This window comes from Ammodytes marinus (genome assembly GCF_949987685.1).
Source record: "Ammodytes marinus genome assembly, chromosome: 9".
NCBI lineage: Eukaryota > Metazoa > Chordata > Actinopteri > Uranoscopiformes > Ammodytidae > Ammodytes > Ammodytes marinus.
The window spans coordinates 24,710,734-24,733,582 of record NC_137213.1 but is presented as its reverse complement, the minus strand read 5'-3'; the positions used below and the strand labels follow the sequence as shown (position 1 = coordinate 24,733,582).

The 22,849-nt window shown below is 41.3% G+C and overlaps 2 protein-coding genes across 2 annotated transcripts; one reads left to right on the top strand and one right to left on the bottom strand.

The window, feature by feature from the left end:
- The first annotated feature begins 1,172 nt into the window (after positions 1 to 1,172).
- On the top strand, positions 1,173 to 5,912 carry eif4a2 (eukaryotic translation initiation factor 4A2). The gene is made up of 11 exons (XM_080034778.1): positions 1,173 to 1,224; positions 2,107 to 2,164; positions 2,266 to 2,398; positions 2,624 to 2,763; positions 3,168 to 3,336; positions 3,422 to 3,531; positions 3,846 to 3,989; positions 4,371 to 4,508; positions 4,623 to 4,712; positions 4,973 to 5,052; positions 5,141 to 5,912. Exons 1-11 carry the CDS (start codon positions 1,196 to 1,198, stop codon positions 5,283 to 5,285), a joined length of 1,236 nt encoding a protein of 411 aa, XP_079890904.1. The 5' UTR covers positions 1,173 to 1,195; the 3' UTR covers positions 5,286 to 5,912.
- A 5,830-nt stretch (positions 5,913 to 11,742) lies between these two features.
- Positions 11,743 to 17,385, bottom strand: b3gnt5b (UDP-GlcNAc:betaGal beta-1,3-N-acetylglucosaminyltransferase 5b). The gene is made up of 2 exons (XM_080033619.1): positions 17,130 to 17,385; positions 11,743 to 14,060 (listed from the first exon to the last, which is right to left on the bottom strand). Exon 2 carries the CDS (start codon positions 13,747 to 13,749, stop codon positions 12,586 to 12,588), a length of 1,164 nt encoding a protein of 387 aa, XP_079889745.1. The 5' UTR covers positions 13,750 to 14,060; positions 17,130 to 17,385; the 3' UTR covers positions 11,743 to 12,585.
- Positions 17,386 to 22,849: the final 5,464 nt, after the last annotated feature.

Sequence of the window (22,849 nt, the reverse complement as noted above, 5' to 3'; positions counted from 1 at the left end):
AAATAGAAGAGCAGCGACTAGGTAAAACAACACATTTAAGTTAAAATAAAATAAAACGGAATAGTGCAAATCCAAGAAGGTGTGCCGTTGTGCATAGCCAAAATGTAAACAGTGGTGGCAGTCCTGAGGTAGAATAATAACAATAACAACTGTAACAACAGACTCCTATCTGTTGTTTAGGAGTCTGAGGGCAGTGGGGAAGAAAGAGTTCTTTAGTCTGGTTGTTTTGGACTTCACATTTGTACCTCCGTCCTGAGTGTAAACAGTCCATGCTGGGTGGCGTCCTTGAGGAGGCAGCTCTCCTGTGGACTCTGCGGTGGTATGGTGCTCTCCATGGAGTTCTGATGATCTTTTTACCACTCTCTGCAGTCGTCTGTGGTCCAAAGCAGAAGTGCTGCCGTACCAGACGGTGATACAGCCAGAATGTTTTGGTATTCATTAAATACAATGCTCAGATCCAAAAGGCTCTAGTGTGCAAACTTTTAAATCAAGCACATCCACAAGTAGGGGTAAAATAAACAGGAGTGAAAATTGGCTGTCGGTTTTAAAACAGACCACGGTGCAGGTCCTCTAAGTATCATGATTAATAGTCCTTTATACAAACATGTTGACAAATGATGGCAACAGAGGCGAGGTATAGGCTAAGGGAGAGAGACTATACCAGACACAGAGAACACTGAGCAATACAGATTTAAACTATTTAAGTGTTAAAGAACAGTACAGACTTAGCACAACAACTTGTGAGCTAATTTAGCGATGGACTAAATAATTACATTTATTTATTGTGGTCACCCCTCAATTGATCCCACGAGTATATAACGGTTAAATGAAATAAATTGCATTTAGGCCTCATGCAAAGCTTATCCAAAAATGTTGCGCATTCTTGTCTTGCGTATTTTGACCTGTCAGGGACGCCATAGAAGCCCAAGTACAACCTATTACTGCAATATCCTTCCGCTTAGAAATGTAGTGTAGTATAATCTCAAATTTTTATCGGTTATTGACTTATATCTTTGTATATAGAATATAATAAATACAATGTACTGTAATCCGAACATTAGGTTAGTCGGCTGAGACTATACTGTCAACCAAAGTGAGCATTAGGTTCTTTAGCGAAAGTAGTCCGGCTGCATATATTCAGCTGGCATCGCCATCAGCGATCTTTCCATTCGCATGCTGAAGTTGGGAACGGACCATGTCTAGCGATTCTCCTGATTACAAAAGGTAAACTCATAGATTCGGTCACCTTCTGGTAGATATTACTCCATTTTTAACTTTTCCTGAAGGATGCTACAATGCAGGGTACGCTCTATCATACCGAATTAGTAATTATATAGTTATTTTGGCCCCAACCACTGTGAAAGCGACGTGGTTGTTAGCCGTTAGCATTTCTAAAACTAGCTGTCCAGTTACACAACAGTTCCACAGTACCGTTAAAGGCAATGTGGCTCAAAGCTGCTGTTTTTATAATGTGTAATACAAAACGCGTGCAGAAAGGTGTGTATTATTAAAGCAATTCATGTCTTGCCCGGTGACATGAGCCGTGGGGCAGGCTACAGCTTGGGCCTTGTTCTGCAGCAGAAGCCACGGTTGTCAGCAAAGGCCTAACTGGCCGACATGTTCGCGATCATTGAGTGAAAGTAGAGCTCCATATTGAAATATGCAAAGCGTCTACATGCATTGCTTAATCGCCTTTGATGCACTCAATTAGTACAAACAAACCATGGACTTAAAGAAACCACAAATTGCGTGTGAGATGGCCGGAACCTTTTATCGGTTACATTAGCGGGAACTTTGGTGGTGGAATTTGACACGTGCGCATGGCGAAGCCCCGGACCATGTAATGAGACGCTCTGGGCGTAACCCAAACAACAAAAGTCCCTATTGCTTCACATCTGACGCAGCCGGTTACCTATTTTAGTTTTCTTGTCTCAAGTTGACGAATTTAATTCGGTTTTACATTAGCAGCTACATGTCACGTGTTCGGAAAGCCTTCTCGTTGAAGTAGCCTGTTTGGCATTGTTTCCTCTAGTTATCCTTTGTTCAGGTGACGTAAAAGTTGATTTTGAGTACTAATTTGACTTCTGTCGCACTTATTTTTAACAGCTCAAACGAGAGGGACAATGGGGGACCCGATGGAATGGAGCCTGATGGTGTCATCGAGGTGGGGGAATGACCAAAGGACAATTGGTTTCTTTTAAATGACTCAGCATGGGGTTTGTGTAAATTTCTTTTCACTAATATCAATTTTCTTTTTAAATTCAGAGCAACTGGACCGAGATCACGGACAACTTTGACGATATGAGCCTGAAGGAGACTCTTCTCAGGGGAATATATGCATATGGCTTTGAAAAGCCATCTGCCATTCAACAAAGGGCAATCATCCCTTGCATCAAAGGTACATTAACTATAACTGATAAGTTCGTTTTTTAATTGAGTGAAGTGATGCTTACCATCTTTCGGGGCTTACCAAATCATGGTGATAACTTTTTTCTTACTGATCACTCAAATGTATTGTGTAAACTGCAGTAAGTAACCGCAGTTAACACAATCTTGTTAGATTTATTTTTGAAAATTGGAAGAAATACGCGCTTACCTAAAATACCTGTGTCCTTGCCACTAGGCTATGATGTCATTGCCCAGGCCCAGTCAGGCACTGGCAAGACGGCCACGTTTGCCATCTCTATCTTGCAGCAGCTGGACATTGAACAGAAGGAGACTCAGGCTCTGGTGCTGGCTCCCACCAGAGAGCTGGCTCAGCAGGTATGCTGTTTCTGAGGTCAAGATAACCTCAGTATCTCAGACCTAGACAGCACATTGAGGACACTGATTCAAGTACAAAGGTACCATTTTTTTAATTCCTTTCAAAATTCTGAAAATGTGAACCCAAAATATCCTCCTAAGATTGGTGTAGTCTCTGTCCATGGCTGCATTGGTCTTAAAGGTGATCTGGCTAAATTGATTGTGTACATATTCATGTTGCTGTGGAAGACTGGGTGATATGATGGCATACCATCTTTCGGGACTGACTCATGCAATGGAGACTTCCTTTTTATTTCACTGATCACATTGAACAGTTATTCTACATTTGTGTTAATTTCCTACGTCATCTGTACTACATTAATCTAAATGAGTTGTTTTTGTTTTCTTCTGACTCCCCTTATTAGATCCAGAAGGTCATTCTGGCGTTGGGTGACTACATGGGGGCAGCCTGCCATGCCTGCATCGGAGGGACAAATCTCCGTAGTGAAATACAGAAGCTCCAGGCTGAGGCTCCTCACATAGTGGTGGGCACACCAGGACGTGTGTTTGACATGCTTAACAGGGGACACCTGTGTAAGTGTCGCAGGTCCTTCTTCTCATACTGTTGAGATGTATCTCGCATATAAGGCCTGATCGTTAATGCCACCTTTCTGCACAGCTGCAAAGTTGATCAAGATGTTTGTTCTGGATGAAGCTGATGAGATGTTGAGTCGGGGGTTCAAAGATCAGATCTATGAGATCTTCCAGAAACTCAGCACAAACATTCAAGTAAGTATCCTCCGGGTACAGGCACTACACTGACAACCAATACGTTTTAATATGGCACCCTTCTGCATTAACAGAAGTCTGCTATAATTGTGTGATCCAGATTCTATTTGGTTCATGTAATAATGCTAGCAGACTATTGCGTGGAAGCAGATTATTTTTGCATTGTACTGAAAATGAGATGTTGTCGAACCGCTTTCTTAATGTTCATTGGCCTCTGTCTCAAGGTGCATTGCTACAATTAGCGCTGCAATAGATGGTTTTTCTTTTGACTCAATTGTTTGAACCTATGGTAACATGTTATGTGACTTCTTCAGGTGGTCCTGCTCTCTGCCACTATGCCAGCAGAGGTTCTGGAGGTCACCAAGAAGTTCATGCGAGAGCCCATTCGCATATTGGTGAAGAAAGAAGAGCTTACCCTTGAGGGTATCAAGCAGTTCTACATAAATGTGGAGCGAGAGGTTGGTCTTCTTATCCCTGACACTAAAGCATTCTATTCAGTAACATTAAAGCTGCTACATATTTGAATTGCCCCTTCTCATTAAAGCACCCTGCTAGAACTGCAAGAGCCAAGCCTCTCAGGTTTAGCGCATGTGGCCGTGTAAGCATGGGTACACCAGGGAAGGATATTGAAGGCACAGTATCTGAAATGAGGCTCGGAGGGACCTCTTTCTTAATGTCCAGTGTCCTTGTCTCAAGATGCTGTGTTACACATAAGCTGATCTCCTAATATGGAGATTCATAAATGGCTGGTTGTCGGCTTGCATTATGACTTGTTAGACTAACTTTGTTCAGAAGACATTGCATTGATGGAACTTTTTTTTTTTCTTTAACGTCTCTAGGAGTGGAAACTGGATACCTTGTGTGATCTGTATGAAACACTGACTATCACCCAGGCTGTCATCTTCCTCAACACTAGAAGAAAAGTCGACTGGTTGACCGAGAAGATGCATGCTCGAGACTTCACTGTCTCTGCTCTGGTATGATATGTTGTATTTGGCAAATGTCGTTTTAGATCAGTAGGCAACTGTATACCTAAAGGCTCATCAGTGTAAATGTTGTACATATTCCTAAATGAATTGTCCCTTTCACAGCATGGTGATATGGACCAGAAGGAGCGTGATGTCATTATGAGGGAATTCCGATCTGGCTCAAGCAGAGTCTTGATCACTACTGATCTTCTGGTTAGTATGAAATGTCAAATGATCTGTCAATTGAAAACCCAAATGATGATTATCCTGCAACAGTCCTGAAATGACCAAGCAGTCAAATCTTTTGGGAGATAAATGGCTCTGTCTCCACAATGGGTACCTCTCCAGTAGGAATTTATTACTTTTAACACGAGCGACAAGAACATGTGCAGTGTTATAGAAATATGCATCATCATCGTTTGTGTATATATTTTAAATGTAACATCCCCCCCCCCCCCCCCCTGTTATCTCAGGCTCGTGGGATTGACGTCCAGCAGGTTTCCCTGGTAATTAACTATGACCTTCCTACAAACCGAGAGAACTACATCCATAGGTAAGTTGCCTCATACATGTATATAATATAGCACGGTATAATGCACTTCAGTCTCCTGTGGGTCTAACATGTCTAATCTTACTTTCAGAATTGGACGTGGTGGCCGTTTTGGCAGAAAAGGAGTTGCTATCAACTTCGTCACTGAGGAGGACAAGAGGATTCTTCGGGACATTGAGACGTTTTACAATACAACCGTGGATGAGATGCCTATGAATGTGGCTGATCTGATTTGAGGCCTGAGATTATTTCTTTAAAAAAAAACGCAGTGATAGCTATCTTCCACTTGCATTTTGCTTATATTATTCGAGGGAGAACATTTCTCAATGCTAAACCTTGGATCAGAATTTTGGTGCGTGTTAAAAGTGAGGTGACTTCTACATTGGGCCCTATCGGACAGCTGTAGATTCTAACCTTGACAGTCAGCTGGTTGGAGCTACAAAGCTATGGGGTCTGTTAACATAAAAGTCCTTATCAGGTATTACTTTCCATGTTCTATTGAGATGTGTGTATTTGATGTACTCCACCGTTTAGTAACTTACTTGTGGACTAAAAGGTATAAGTGCTGTATTAAGTCTGCAAATTATGTTATGCTAACATATGTGCGACGTATTGTGGGCCTCCTTAATGGAGGCACTTCATGTTAAAATGTAGATCTTTTATGAGTGTTCATTTAAATGTGCTTTTTTTTTTATCCCACTTGTTCACTTTCAGAATTCCTCACTGGCTATAATGTGCTGACATGTTATGTTACCCTTTTCAGAGTATATTGCTATTATTACCCTCCCTCCACACTATTGTTCAGATTCCCCCCACCCCCCAGGATTGTACGAATATCTTAATAAACTTGCTGTAAAAGAAAATTGTGTTTATTTTGAAGAAGTCCTAATATTAATCAGGTCATCATAAGATGGGTTGCAGTTTTGGTGGGCATAAATGAACCTGCCATTTTGAAAAATGCAATCAAAAGAGGTAGGCATGGACAAGCCAGCTTTAGTTGTGTACACGCATATACTAGGTAATTCTGGACCCTGTCAAAATCAGTGAATATCTCCTAACAAAAAAGTCTGAGACTAGACTAAACTGGTTACATGCCCTTTGTCAAACATTTACCAGAATTGATAGACTAGTATGCCTTAACATGGTGTGTAGGGCATGAAGCAGCAGGGGTAGTCTGAATATAGTTGGTCAAATTTGCTTACAGCACCACCTACTGGCAATCCAGCTGTCTAAATATAGGCTACTCTACTGAGCATACAATTGCATATTACTGTGTAATGGAATCATGTACAAAAAATTGTCATTAATTTTATGAAAGATCAATACGAAGTCAAATTTCATGGGTGCAAAAGTATGTGAACCCCTTCAGTTAATATGATATTTTGCCTCCTTGCTGCAATAACCTCAACCAAACGGTTTCTGTAACGACTAATCAGTCTCACATCTGTTTTTGGGGGATTTTTGCCCTCCTTACAAAATGCAGCCAGTTGGATGGGATTCTGTCATGAACTGCCTGCTTCAGGGCCAGCAACAGCATTTCAATTGGATTAAGATCTTGACTTTCACTTGGCCAATCCAAAAAACGTATAACGTAGGGGCGACTGTGGCTCAGGTGGTTGGCCAACGATCCTAGGGTTGGCGGTTCGTTCCCCGCCCGGCCACTTGTGTCATGGTCGTTGTGTCCCTGGGCAAGACACTTCACCCACCTTGCCTCGTGTGAATGTGTATGACTGACTGCTGTATGTTTGAGGTGGTGGTCGGAGGGGCCGATGGCGCGGAATGGCAGCCTCGCTTCTGTCAGTCTGCCCCAGGGCAACTGTGGCTACTATCGTAGTTTACCACCACCGGTATGACTGTGTGTGAACGAATTGAACCTGGAACCCTGTAAAGCACTTTGAGTACCTTGAAAAGCACTATACAAATCCAATCAATTATCTTCTTCTAGCCTACTTTTGTTTTGCTGGAATGCTTCAGATTATTATCATGTTACATGATCCATTTTCAGACAAGCTTTAACTTCATAACTGATGGCTTGAGGTTCTGTTCCAGGATATTACAATATTCCTCAGAATTCATGATAGTCTGGACTTTGTGGAGCTGTCCAGATCATGAGGAGATATTCACTGATTTTGACAAAGTGATTTTTACAAGCTTTTTCCAGAGTTGCTGACTCCACCTTTAATAGATAAAGCGGTTTCTCCCCGACTCCTACGTTACCCACAACTCCACTCGACTGCCAACAGCTCTGTCGGATATTGTAGCAGTGGCAGAGCTCATTTATATCTAACTCCACACACCCATATTTATTTTCTTATTTTCACAATTTAATTTTCACTTTTCATAACCCACTGGAGTTGAAAATGCTTTATGTGTGAAATTGGTGGAGTTCCCCTTTAAGCAGGATGGAAATATGAAAAATGGTCAGCAAAAGATGGCATTCAAGTCTATGGGAGAATGAGTATGACCTCATCACCACCAGTGTGTTCCCAGAAACATTGTGTAAACTCTAGTCCTCTGCTGTTTCCAGTACCATCCACCCGGAACTATATCATCAGCTTTGGCAAAACATAGCCTAATATTTTCAGACCCAAAGCTACTTTCAGCTTACATGAGGTGTTTTCGTGTGAATCAAAGTTTGTAGTATTTGTATGCCTATGTCTTGTTATTGTGTGGCTGTTTTTGTTCACACCTGCGTTGAAGTCCTGGGGAAGTTGTCTGTTTCATTATTTATAGTTGCATCGATACACACAGCGGATATGCTGAGAGCAAAAGGTTTATCAACCGGAGCTGAAATTAAAGCAAATTTAACTATCTCTCACGAACCTGTTGTCTTGACAAATGTTTTCAAAGAATGTAAGTTAGGATCATAGATAGTATAATAAAGGTTAGGATACAGGTGCAAATTGTTTCACCAGTACGTGGCAGTACGTGCAAGGCCATCACACCTTACAAGGGTGGCTTTTAAGCTTGTGAAGCAAGATGTGGCGAATTGATGAGGTTTTACATACTAATGTTGTTTTATGCATATTTAACATATAAATCTCAAGTAGTATCCTTCAACCTTTCAAACAGCTGTAGGCCTACTACTTGTTTTAAAAAAAAGTATCTTGATCAGTTCTGAAATGACACATTTCCCTTGGTAGTGTCAGTGGACAGCCTGTATTACCTGGTTTAAATTGGTGTTGTGTTTCTTCCGTATTGTTAGGATTCTATGAATAAAGGAAATTTGATCTGCGAGAACACACACTGCGCACATCCAGAAACTTAATCCAGTATTTCTTCACCTGCACGGTGTCTTCTTGTTTGAGCTTTGTGCCTTGCTGAAGAGAGCAGCCTGTCTAGTGTTTTAATTTGTGTTTCTTCTTACTGTGATCTCTAGAAAAATCAACAAGTACATCTAGTTGCTGTGAATTTTTATTTTAAGAATGATATGTTTGAATCCATAAGTGTTATTGAATACTTGGTCTATTTGCAAGTGGTTGGAAAAAAACCTACTCTTCAAACCCTAAACATAGGCCTATGTCATAGTGTTGATGGAGCTGGTCCAAACCCCTGTTCATCCTTAAACACTTAGCCTATTTGCTTTCTTGAGTTGGAGTACAAGGACAATACCTCTCTCATATCGTATTAGCTTAGTTTAGCATAACGGCTGTATATGGGGGGAAAAGCTAGCAAGGCTCCACAGGTTCAAAACATATTGCCAACAGTTTGGATTTTTTTTTTTTTGTAAACTAACAGTTAGTTTACCAATAATACCACCTGGAGATTGGCATCACTCTTCTCGTCTAATCTGTCTAATTTATCTACTTTACTTGACGAAGGGCATTTCCCAAAAGGTCAAACTGATTTAAGTCACCCAGGTTGACCTTTGGGACGTTACTTTACCTTTACAGATTACAATTGTGTCAACACCATGCTGGAATTGGCAAATGAAAATTTGGCAACATGGGCAAACGGTACAACAAAGAAGGAAGCATGTTCATATTGAGCAAGCTTGTTCACCCCAACCAAAGAACGGACAGATTTCCTAACGTTTTTCAATCCGCTTCGATGCATTTTTTAAACTAAGCTATATTTGGAAAACAACTTTGTCAGCACAGTTATTTTGCAAAGACACTTCTTGGGAAGTGACAATAGACAAGCTTTATTTTTCAGATGACTAAAGTAGTCTGATTCCTCATGGGCCGACACCTTGTAATGATAAATTGAGTAAATCTAACAATAATAAACCAGTTCTATTTCCCAGAACATCAGACCAAACAGCTAACACCTCTGAATGAAGATAACTGCATGTTTAATGTTTTTAAGTCCATGCCTTAATATGAACACCAGTCAGTCTCAGCAGTTTGGTAAAACGGATCTGGGCAGCTGGATGTGTTTTTAGGCCCCAGCTTAATCCTCTGTGTGAATTATTCTTCTGTATGCGTTGCCGTGGGAACAGAGCAGCTGTTTGGAGTACAGCTAATCCAAGCAACATCACATTTCAGGATGTGCTGCCATATATATAAACATATAGACATGACACGAGGATAGGGCGACATTTTGCTTACACTGAGATGTAGAGGCCTATACTCAGTAATATTAAAGGAAAAATGTATTTTGAAGACCTGTGCATAGATGTATACAATGAAAAAAAGGCTGTAGGGCTACCCAAAGTCTGTTCTTTCACAACTTTGGACACTATTATGTTTTAAAAAAGAAATAAGATTTTAACCCTGGTTTCATCCAACATCTAGATTTGTTTTGGTAAAGAGATGCAACTGTATGCATAATTAGTTAGATATGGCCAAATTTGCATATTTATTTAAAGATTTCTGAAACAATTGTAATATGTAATACATAAAATAATACAATGTAAGTTATCAACTTGAAAAGTTTCATGATGATATATACAAGTTTAAAATGTTAGCCTATTCACATGCAATGTCTCGTCTTAAATTTAGAATAATTCAGTGGATATAAATAACTAGGCTACTTCATCACAAACCTTCAGCCTCAAGTTTTAACTCTGAGACGGTGGTTCAGGTTGAGTTTCTTTGCCAGCGTAATTCTTTCAGTCAAACAACGGAAAAATGGCCTCCATGTTTTGTTTGTGTGGGAAGGTTTATGATGTTTATCTGGTGTCTGCTGAGCACTGACACCAGGGCCAGCCTCATTTATCACTGTTAGCAGTTTGCCAGATGTCTCCCTGGATCAGACGCAGTGAGCACACTGATGGCTTTCTGGGCCGGTGCCGGGGAGGGGGGGGGGGGGGGGGGGTATTTTTGGCTCAACGTATCAAATGTCAGACGGAAAAAATGTCCATATCAAAATCATAGTACACACACATTGCCAAGCGCACGCTCAGAAAAAAAGTGCATTCCTTCACGGCAACAAGACGTGGCTTGTGATAGTTGGAGTAGGCCTATACTTTCCCGCTAAATGTTTGCACTTGGTCTCTTATGGCCTCTGTGCAGCACCTAATACACCTGCCCCTACTTGTTGCTATGGAGAGAGATATGGGAAACACATGGAGGGCTGAGGCCTTTGGCACATTTGAGTAGTAGTAGTCTGTGTTGGCGCCTTACACACATGGTTTCGATGTATTGCTCTTTTTGCATGACTATTCTTTGTTGCATTGTGGTTAAATACTTCCTGCCTGAACCAGAATGTGGTAAATGTCACAGGTGTCACAAGAGCACTGAACCTGTTCGACAAATTGAATCATTTTTAAACTGAACTGATTATGACTCATTATGATATCACTCTTCTTTTTTTCACCTAGAAAAAAGTGAACTTTCCTGCTAAATAAGCCTACACTTATATGCTTCGGACTTTGTAGGTATTGTAAAGATAAGATCAAACCTTTTGAATATTGAGCTTTAGGGGCTTGGAGGCTGCTAGTTGGACTTTGTTATCTTTGGACAGGGTGAGGATAGCTGTTTCCCCCTGATTCAAGAGTTTGCTTCCAAGCTTAGCTTACTTCCCCCTGACTGTAACCTCACATATTCTTCAGGCACAAATGGACATAATTAAACCTGCAGTGTGTAGAATTTTGGGTTTTATTTCCTAGCAGATTTTGTAGAAAGTAATTATAATATCCATAAGTACATTTAATTTAGTGCATAATAGCTGAAAAAAAATGTTTTAATTATTTTTTTCCCCCTTAGAAAGGGTCTCATATATGTCCATATTTCTGCATATTTTGGACCAAGGCCTAGTGCCGCCATCTTGAAAGTGGCATAGTTGGAATGTCATCAGGTGCATTGTTTAACATTTAGAATTGTTCTTGTCCTTGAAGGCCACTGTAGCTTGTGTTATTATTCGAAAGGGTTGGGGTTACCCAGGGAGCATTGCATTCTAGAACTTTGTAGAACTTTCTTGATGATGTCATATTACACACTGCACCTTTAACCAAGGGAGACCGTAAAAACATTGCGTTGCCTATGTTGAACCATTTTGTTTATCAAATTTAGTTTATAATTATGATAAACCTTTTAAAAAATCTGGGCCAGGCTTCACAACAAGTTTTCTCTTGTACCAAAATGTATTGTAGTTGCTCTGAACTGTACTGGTGCCCTTGTTGTAACAGGTGTAACAGGTAAAAGGGGTGCAGTCAAACCATTGAAATCCAAAAATGTTCCATTGTGTTCCTTGTAGATGTTTTCGGAACAACAAACTGATCTTATGCATGACCTCTTCTAACAACATTAATAAAACACTTTTTAGGTTTTATTTCTTTGAAAAACTTTTTTTTTTTCACAAATTTAATTACAAAAAAGCAAGAAAATAGTCAATTTAGAACCCCCACTTTCTAGCTCATAGTTTCTTCATCATTATTTGCTGCATAGAAACACAGGTTTGTATAGTCTATGAAGTTACACATTTGTTTCACTGTAGTGTGAAGAGTTTGCACTTCAAGTCACAGAGACATTCCATGCTCTGACATATCACTGACCTACTTTGCATTTCTCGTACATTGACTCACACATCAGGAAATCCCACATGTGCTGCTTCTGCTTCACTTTGTTATTTTAGAGAACACTGACTTACTTTAGATCTAAAAGTTGGAAAAGATTTGGACCTTTTTTCTATTTTGGTATTGAATTGGGTAGACGTTAAAGTATTTTGGCAACCAATGTCTGTATCACAGCAGTGGAAGGGTGTGAAATGCAAGACAGGAGGGGAGTACTCTCAATATCAACCGGCTGAGATGGTCATGAGATGTGTTCATCAATTGAAATCCCATTTGTGAGCACAGTGGGTTTGAGGTGGGTCAGCGACACCTCTTGAGGACCTCGAACCAGTATTTTCACATTAGTAAACTTTCAAGACTAGAGGTCACTTACATGTTGGTGATCACACACTTAATGACAAACCGCTCAGAACACAGAACGCAGACTTCAGTGTTTTATCATGGGTGTCCGACTGAAAGGACTGAGGTAATATTTGCAGCGATGATCCTCCTTTCATTATGAGCGATAACACGCTCACTCTCTCTCCCTCTCTCTCTCTCTGTAGCACGCTGACACACACACACAAAAACCTGAAGTCATACTAAGAAAAGGCAGCTTTGCAAGGGTAGGTGTTGTAAGAGTAAGGTTTACAAAGGAGAGCCATCTTCACAGCTGTGCAGTAAAGCCTCCCCATGAGTCCAGAGGCACTCTGTTTCACCTCCGGATTGGTCGCTGCCTCCCAAAGGTCGTGGATATCCTCTACATGACCATGTGAGGTCATCATCCGCTCATAGATACACCAGTGGTAAGGCGCTTTGCCCTCACCTGAGAAATAGACATGCTCCTGGGGCGACACGCCAATGGCGTTGGCGCAGATGCCCATGAACACATCGTCTATGTAAATGGAGGCGTTCAGGGTCAGTGTGGCGTGGTAGATTTTGTCCGCCACGTCTCCGGAGACAACGTACCCGGCCCCAGCTGTGTAGTCCGGGTACGATAACCACTGGTACATCTCGTGGGACACATAGTACTTGCTGTCTTTGCTGCGGATGGGCGGCGCCCCCCTGTGCACCCGACCGATCCAAAAGTCTGTAATGCCCCTGCTGCTCAGGTCCAGCAGGTAGCTCACCAGGTTGGGCATGTGGACAAAGATGTCGTCGTCGGCGGTCATGAAGAAGCGTGCGTGTGCGCAGTGGCTGTGCGTCCAGCGGAACTGCATGATCAGCTTCAGGGTCAGGTTGTGGAAGGAGTCTAGAAAGTCCTGTTGGATCAAATCTCCGTGGAGACGGTCCTCTTGGATAAGCTCTGCCTGAAAACCGACCCTGCTCCTCTTGCTCCATGAGGGCTCCTCACTGTTAGTTTGAAGCGCTCCTAAGGCGAACACCACTTTGACTGTCACTCCCAGGGCACCTTGGATGTAGGTCTCATTGCCCCAGGTGGACCTGATGGCATTTCGCCTCTCAATGTTCTCGGGGGACGTCTTGACAAAGAGGAGGAGGAGGACGTCCTTACCTGAGCACTTATCGGGATGGTCCAGCAGATAGCGGAAGTTGCTGAAGCTCCTGGCCTGCTCGCGCGGGATGGTGAGGCTCTTGTTGATGTAGGAGAAGCGGTTGACCAGGTAGCGGTAGGAGTAGGACTTGACGTGGCTGACGACGCTGTTGTCTAGCTGCTCCCAGCAAACCATCACCACCGACAGCACCAGGCAGGTGGTCATCAGCTGCACGCACTGGCATTTTCGTATCCGGCGGAAATTCACAAACATCCTGGAAACTTGTCAACCGGCTGTGGTCCCTGTGTGGGTGGCGGCGAAGCAGCTAGTGTGTGTGGAGGAGGAGGAGGAGGAGGAGGAGGAGGAGGAAGAGGAGGAGGAAGAGGAGGAGGAGGAGGTGAGAAGGTTGAGGTTGGGGAGGATGAGAGTGTCGTTCCGGTGCCTCAGAGCAGCAATTGGTGGGTCTTCCATCCTAGGCGTTCCACATAGGCAGCGATTGGGGGTGGTGGGTCACTGAGTCTGCTGGAAGACGCTCTTCGTCGCGGAACAGTGACTCGTCATCATTCATCCATGAAGCTGCCGTCCTAAAGCACAGAGAGAATAGTTATATACCACGGTGAGAGTTTGACGAATAATTTGTTGAAACAGAAACTCAAAACTTGTTGCTTCCTCTTTGTTTCAAAATGATGAGTTTGAAATGTAAAAATACCAAGTTTTCTCAATAACTGCTTGGTCAACATGTTCCCTATTTGGGAGTGTGACACTGTTCTGTTCCAGTGTCATATTTTAGAAGCACGTATTCACTTATTTCTTCATGATGTGTTTGCGTGAGCGGTTTTTTGATAAACTACCATCCATTCCGGCTAATAATCCCCTTACTATGTCAATACCAGATAGATACGATGAACATTTTGATTGGAATTGAAGGCAGTGCGTTTAAAGAAGTAAAAGGTGTTATGACCCCACCCATATTGTCTGGTTGTTTGCCTTGTATGTTTTTGCATTGCAAAGACCCAGACGGTGTGGTCGGGGTCGTTAGGCTATCGGGAACACCTGGGCCCGGTGTTTCCCGATAGCATTAAGGCTTCTGTTTGAGAGAGACATAGAGGAAGTGGACTCTCTGCTATCCATGCCCCAGCCACAACCTTATTTGGCTTTTCCTTTCCCACAAAACACTTATTCACTATTTATCCCTGTCACCTGACCCCCACATGAAACACTACTGACTTCCTGATTCCATACGCCATTGCATGTTGAGTTTTTGGGTTATTGCAAATAAATGTATCCTTTTTAGCTTTAACTTCTTTTGGCACTTCCTGTTTTTTGACAGTGTTTCAAAACAGCAAGAATAAAGAGTAGGTTAAACTGTGAGAGACTTTGTCGTAACTGTGTATGCAGTGTTTCTGTGCAAGAGCAGTAACGTTAGCTGAAAAGTCAAAGGTAGTGGTGGTGTTGTGAAGGGGTTGTTATTGGGGAGGGGGGGCACTGAATGCAAAAGCCAACACAGCAAATGTGGCAATGCAAGCCGGTCCATAATGGAGGGGTTTACGGTGCAGCCCCATCGAAATCGCTGAGAGTCATGGAAAGCATTCTGACACAATGGACGGCGTCAGAATAGCTCGGCAGCAGAATGCGGGACGAGAATAGTGTGCTTCCGGCCGGGCCTGGGCTGAAACCAAGGGGGGGATCATGATGGGCCAGGGGGCCTGGGACTCCCAACGCACCCCAAGAGCTTTTTAAACATCATTGGATGGCCTGTGCCTAATGGGGTCACTGGCTCAGAATGGCTCTCTTTTCTCTCTGCCTGGTAATGAGAAACTCTACTTCACCTCTGGCTCACATAAGAAACTTACTGTGGCACCAAACTAGTTTTGTTATAAAACACTTTGCCTGGCTTAATGTACAACCTGCCTGTTGTAAAGCACATGTCAGATATATTTGATCATACTCTACAGGGGTTTTGCAGAGCGTTGTGGTTTTAGGAGATAAGATTAAAAAGCTAAACTGTGGACTACACGTGTTACATTTGAATGTCAAAGTATAAGGGAGGATTGCTTGGCATGGAATGGAACGAGACAACTGCTCATTAACTCACCCACATAAAAAACAAACATATATTTGTGTTTTTTATTTATGTATAGATTTTGAGATATCTGCTCAAGAGATGTCTACCTCTTCCTCAACACAATGTTAAAGACTTATACAATACATTTAAAAAGCATTCAATGGCAACACCTTTTTCTAGGGACATGGTGCGTTTGGAAAGTAGTCCAAAGCTGTTCACAGAGACATTACCTCTTGATAAACCAGTCACTGTGGAATGTTTAATATGTGAATGTGAATAGCTTTTAAGCACATGTCGTATTGACCTTTATTGTATCGGGGTTGCGGTAGAAACCTCAGTAGACAAACATCCCCAAATCTAGGGTAAATGAAACCCAACACGATCAGAATGGTGAAATACCGCTCAAAGTACATACAATATACATATATTTATATATATATTAAAAAAAATTACATATTTTTTTCATATACAAGAGCATCTAAAAAAAGTTTGAAAATCAATGAAAAGTTAATTTTTCTCCCGTAATTTAATTAAAAAAGTAAAGCTTTCATATATTCTAGAATAAACATACTTTTCAGATGGTAGACATTTCTGAATTATAAATCCTATTTTCTGATTGGTCTTAATGTAATGTTCATATATTTGAAGATAGGCCTACTTGATTTTTTTATTCCAGGAGCTGTAAGCCGTATAATCATCAAAATTAAAACAAAAGGAAGTACTGACATATTTCACTTTGTGTAATGAATCTAGAATATATGAAAGTTTCACATTTTGAATGAACTTTTCCATGATATTCAAATTTCTTGAGATGCACCTGTAAGCGCCAGCTATAAGCATTGTAGAAAAATCACATATTGTCCATTAATTTTTCAATAATACAACACTTACAAAAAAAAAAAACCATGGTCTGGGGGAGAAGAAATGGAACTTCCTAAAAATAACTGCAAAAGGCCCACACTCTTATTTGCTGAATAAGAGAATAAAAAAAAACAACAATAGATAGAAAACTGAAAAGAGACAACGCTAGAGTGAAAGGGGCATGTCCTATGGGCATGTCCAACAATGTGACTGTGATTAATTCATTCATTATAATATATAATATTTTCTCAGCATAGGATAATGTGGGACGCTCTTTACTTCTTGGATCATTGCCCTATTTGTAAAACTCCTTTACAGTTTTCCACAGAGTTGATGTTTTTTCAGTGGTCTAGTCATAGCTGCAGTGCACAATGTTTACTTTGAGTTACTTTTTTTTTGTTTTGTTTATTGACTAATTAAGGTGTTAAATCAATAAGTCTTGTCCTTGAAACCGGTAGTTCTACTAGTGACTGCTGTTCTCCTTTCACTCTCTATCCGGGTGTGGTACTGTGCTCTATACACAGCAATGAGATCCTTTTACCGAGCACAAAAAAAAAAAAAAAAAAAAAAGTGTTGATCCTCACTCCTCGTCTAGGCTGCTTCTAAAACAAGTCACCAAAGTCACCGTTTGTATAAATAGATTATATAGGCCTACATACAAAGAGGGAGCAAAGGGTGTGGTAAAAAAAAACACACCATTGCTGGACTAGTCCCTTTCAAAACTCACCGGCAAAGGAAAAGATCTGTGTGTGGAATCCAAGCCAGAGGCAGTAGCAACAGTCTCCTCCCCACTGAGCCGTCTTCTGCTACTGCACAGATGTTCTTAATCTACTTCACGTTTACTTTTCCCCTTAGACGGCCGGCGTTGGAAGGGCTTTTCAGACACAGGCGTCCATCCTTAGTTAAACAGACACCCGGCGCTCTCTGTCTCATGTCTGTGTGAGCAATATGTATGAGTGAGTGTTTTTTTCCCCCCTGGTCCCTCCTCCCCCTGCCCTCTTGGTGTGTAGACTGTAGGTGCTTGTAAAAAGTGTTGGTTGCCTTGGCTTCTCCCCACCCTCTCTGTTCCACTGTGGGGGTGGCCAGCAGCACATGTGGGTGGTAGTGTTAAAGAGAGGAGGTGGGAGGGAATAATGAGCAGGAAGAAGGCCTCATATGTGTGAACTGCCTCGGTGACAGACTGACTTTTTTGTATGTATCTTGTCCTGTTTATCTGTGTTTTCTTGTGAGTAAATTTGAAGTTGATGGCAGAATAGACAGAGGGGATATCAGACCCAATCAAAAAGTCTGTCTGAGAAGAATTACTTTTTCCGAACGATCCACAAAGCGGTGTTCGTAGTGTGGTACAGCAGTATGCAATCCTATCTCTCTGCAACAGCCCCTTTTTTTCTCTGTTCAAATCATAGCCTTTCTACAAAACAAAAATGTGACTTCCTTAGATGGCAGCATAGATTTTTAAAGCATTCTTCACTTCCCTGTACTGAACTTCCTTGTTTTGTCCTGGAGGTTGTCCTCTCCACAGATTGGCTGGAATGGGAGAGTCGTTAGCTGATTAAGCTCACCTTGGACACTTTTAGTTATAAAAGCTGGCCAAAATCTCCCTTTCCTGTAACTGATATGGTTTAGTTTGACGCTTCATGAGAGATTGTTTTGGTACAGGAAGTATTGTGAATGGACATGCTCTGTTTCATTTTTCTTTTAATAAAATGATTAATATTTATTAGGAAATACTTAATTTCAAACATTCCTGTAAGAACTGGGGAACTTTGTGCAACTATAGGTTTGTTACTAAACTTTTCTAATTTCAATATAAGTATGAAATAATGCACAAAGAGTCAGGAGTCAGATTTCATCATCCGCAGAGACTTTAGTTAAAAACTTGCAAGTTGAGTCAGTTATCATGTACACACATGTAGCATAACAGAGAAATGACTAAAGTCAGGAGGGATGTTACAACTTTTATACCCATACTGGCACGTATTTGTCTGACCAGGTGCTGATGACCCTTATCTGAGTGTCTGGAAAAGATTGTGGGATGAGTGATACAATTGTACTGAACATAATGTGTGTTCTCATATCTTGCTTTGTGAAAAACATGTTTACCACAGCATTGTACACCATAGTTCAATGTGAGGTGAATACAATGACTAGCATTAATATGTTATACAATCATAGAGAGATAGATTTCGTCAACAAGATTCAACTGAGAACATGCTCATATATTAATTTCTAGTGTTTGAGAAACAACAAGGAAATTATATAAAGACAAAAATTGGTCTAACGGTCTTCCATTTTGGTTCAGATTGAAAATTAGCGCAACAACAATCAAGATTGATTGTCATTTCAAATGCCATCATAAGGTGGTTGAAGTTTGCGGTTCTAAGTGAAACATCTCTAAAACTTTAGAATGTCTCAGCATGATATTTTCACACTTTCATGCCCCGTCATACATTTTTTATTTATTAGTCCAGTGTTTTTGTTCATGAGCAAATACTTATTAAATGAAAAATATTTAGATCATGCTCAGATATTGTGTTTAATGATAATTGGCAAATGTTAGCAAGCAAACATGCCAAACTGAAGATGGTGACCACGGTAAACATATTACCTTCTAAACAACATCTTGTTAGCATTCTCATTGTGAGCATGTAAAGCAAGAGGGTGTTGGCATTTAGCACAAAGAACAGCCCCATATAGGTTAGCTATTATGGTTGTAGACTCTAGGGCTTATTTTTACATTTGACTTTTTTGCATGTTCTGCTGACCATCTGTGCACTGACCCGTCAACCCAGTTAATGCATTTGTATGCCATAACGTGGTTATAGACATCATGTCAGCATGAAATGTGACGAAACGATAGCAAGTAAGCATTTTTCAAAAAAAAAGGAAAACAACTATAAACATACCAAAATGAACACAACAAACTATATTCCATCTATAAGTAACTATTTCCATTTTAACTTGTGAATGTTTTCATCACCTGACAGAGGCTGCTTTCAGATTCAAACAGTGGTTTACAATGTTCCCTCCAAAGATCAACTGGGGTAATTGGTTTGCATCAGAAATGGTTGTCCCTTCAGTGCAGACGGAGAGACACACAAGCAAGTCTCCAAACAATCAAACCTCATTCAATGCTGCTGCCTAGGGTTTTCACCTGAGAGTTTAGCAACTGACTTGTACAGTAGATGGATTTCTAAAAATACACTTAATGACCTGATTTGAATAAATGCTTGTCAGGAGGTCACACAAAAAAAACTACAGTACAACACAGTCGGGTCATGCTGAGCACATGACATGATGGATCATGGGATGTTTCAAGGAAATTGTTAAGGAAAAAAGAAGAGGACTGTGAAGCTTGTGCGCACACTGTCTCATACTTTTTACAAAAAATACTACACATACTTCTTTGTCTCAAAAGCAGAACCGTTGATTACAACTGTTTTTTTTTGCACTACTGAAAACCTCAGACCTCAAAGCTACAGTTTAACTGTCAGATTCCAACACTTCCCAGAAATTAACAAAATGCATGTTCAGCTCTTCCTCCATTTGATCCACCATGACATGTAAATCAGGAGGACACACTGCATTTTTTCCACTGCGAACACACCAACAGAACTGTTTTGATAGTGAAAGTAGCGTAGTTTCCATGCACGGGTCACTAATGAAACCTATTGGCCGCACGTAGCCTACAGACCTAAAGGGGGTTCCACAAGTCAGCAAATAAGGTAAAATTTATACTTAGGAGAAATGTTACCTATCATCTGTCTTACTATAGGGGAATGTCCCAAACTTTCCCAAGATACCAAATACATAGAAAGATTCTGGAGGAATCAGCGAATATCTCCTCACGATCTGCTACCCGTAGCCTAGGCCTACTGTGTGTGTGTGTGTGTGTGCGCTGGGGGAAAAATCCAGTGTAAATAAATAGACATCCTAGGCTCCATAAATGGGCATGTTGATATGGTGGGCCCCTTTTGTTTACATACCCATTTACAGAGCCGGACTGTGTATTAACGTGTTTGTTTTTAGCACACACAGACAGGTAGCGGATTGTGAAGATCTATATTCATAGATTTTGACAAATTGATTTTGACAACAAGCATCCTCCAGAATCACGGACTCCATCTTTTATTAGTGTTATTACATTAATGCTCCACGGCACAGCTGAAAGAGACAGAAATAACAGCGTTTGGATATGAAACCTTTGTTCATCTTGCATAGTGTAGCCTACATGAACTTATGAAAACATGTGGCACATTCAGACTCAGAATTGCTCAAAAGGATTGTGCGAACTCAGCGGATTGCTGTGGGGTTTCCTCTTTAAACCGGCCTCTCAGTCTCCCATGATAAATATAGGCTACTCCTTGTGAACCATGGTACCAGCGGGCTTTCTATTTAAAGTAAGGGAGAGCCTTCCTGGGGCTAACTATCCACGCAGAAATTCCTAATCTCTGGAGAGGGACAGCAGCAGCAGTAATGTGCGGTCAAGTGAGAAATCTGGGGGGAACGTGCGATAAAGGGAAATGACCTCCTCTCCAATATCTCTCTTCTAAATGCTTTATAATCTGAATGACTTTCGAAAAAGGCTTGCTAAAAGCTCCTCCATTATCCCACCGAACCTTGTCAGCAGCTCATGCCACGGTGTTTACCAGCACACCATGTTGTTGTTGCCAGTTCCACATCATTTGAATAAAACTAAAATTCTACAGCCACGCTAGCAACTCTGTGAGGCTGAACGCAGGGCCCAGCATGGCTTTGAGCAAAATGATGACATCAGCGTTTCCACATGTTTACAGTGGCAATGCCAACATGCAGGCATAATGTTCACCATGTTATTAGATGCTACCTTCAGCCAACACAGATGTCACTCAGAATGATTTTGAATTGATTGTCTGCCCTCTAAGGAGACAAGTGAATCCAAGACATGGCAGCAAAAGGCTCCGCACAGCATAACAGAGCGACCAGACGAACTTCCTGAATGGGTCCAACAGTCTGTCCTAAACTGGGGGTTCTCTAAAAGCCTCTGAAAACCCAAAACCACAACATTCTTCCATTTATGTAATTTGGGGAGTTAGTTGCATGATAGTAAGCATCTGAAAAGTACGGTGGCGCTGAGCATTCACCAAATAAAAAAAAGTTTCACAGCAGGATCTCGTAATTACGAGATAAGGATCTCGTCATGACGAGATAAGGATCTCGTCATGACGAGATAAGGATCTCGTCATTACGAGATAAGGATCACCCTCTCATTCATCAATAACGATGTCTGTCTGTGTGTGTGTGTGTGTGTGTGTGTGTGTGTGTGTGTGTGTGTGTGTGTGTGTGTGTGTGTGTGTGTTTGTGTGCAGACGAGGTGAACCTAGCCATAGGAAAACGTAGGCAATAGCCTTGGTTTCCGGACTACAATGGGCCCCATAATCAATACAATTATTTTAAATATTTGTTTACTGTTCATTCATTAATCAGCGATCGCATCGGGAAATGAGGGACACACTTTCACTTTTTATATGCAGTTTGTTCATTATGAGCCACCGGAGCCACCGTACTGTGTTGCCTCATCCAATCAGAATGCCCGGTGGGCTAGTTCACTTTTACCTCCTGTTTGTTACTGTACCGGAACGCAGTTTTATTGAATGCTTTGATTAAATGCAGTCGTTAAACTCGGTGTAATCCTTGACTCATACAAACACATAAGAACTTTCTACAAGGAGGGCATGACAATGAGTATAGCCATGTCAACTTTGTGCAGATATGCAGTCACTGGGACTATTCAGGAGAAAAGCCCAGTCGGACCTCAGCAGCTGATCACGGGCGTAAAGCCGAAAGTGTGTCCCTCAGTACCCGATGCGATCGCTGATTAATGAATGAACAGTAAACAAATATTTAAAATAAGTTTATTGATTATGGGGCCCATTGTAGTCCGGAAACCAAGGCTATTGCCTACGTTTTCCTATGGCTAGGTTCACCTCGTCTGCACACGCACACACACACACACACACACACACACACACACACACACACACACACACACACACACACACACACACACACACACACACACACACACACACACACACACACACACACACACACACACACACACACACATCGTTATTGATGAATGAGAGGGTGATCCTTATCTCGTAATTACGAGATCCTTATCTCGTAATTACGAGATCTTTATCTCGTAATTACGAGATACTTATCTCGTAATTACGAGATCCTGCTGTGAAACTTTTTTTTATTTGTTGAATGCTCAGCGCCACCGTAGAAAAGAGTTAGGCATATTCATCAAACCAAATACAAAATTATTGTCATTTGAGTTGGATAATCATTACATAATTTCGGCAAAGATGAGGATGTGAGTAGGCTACCAGATTGTTCGGCTGCCAGATATGTTCCGGTTGCACAATGATGACGCACTTCATGTAAATTATTTTCAAATAA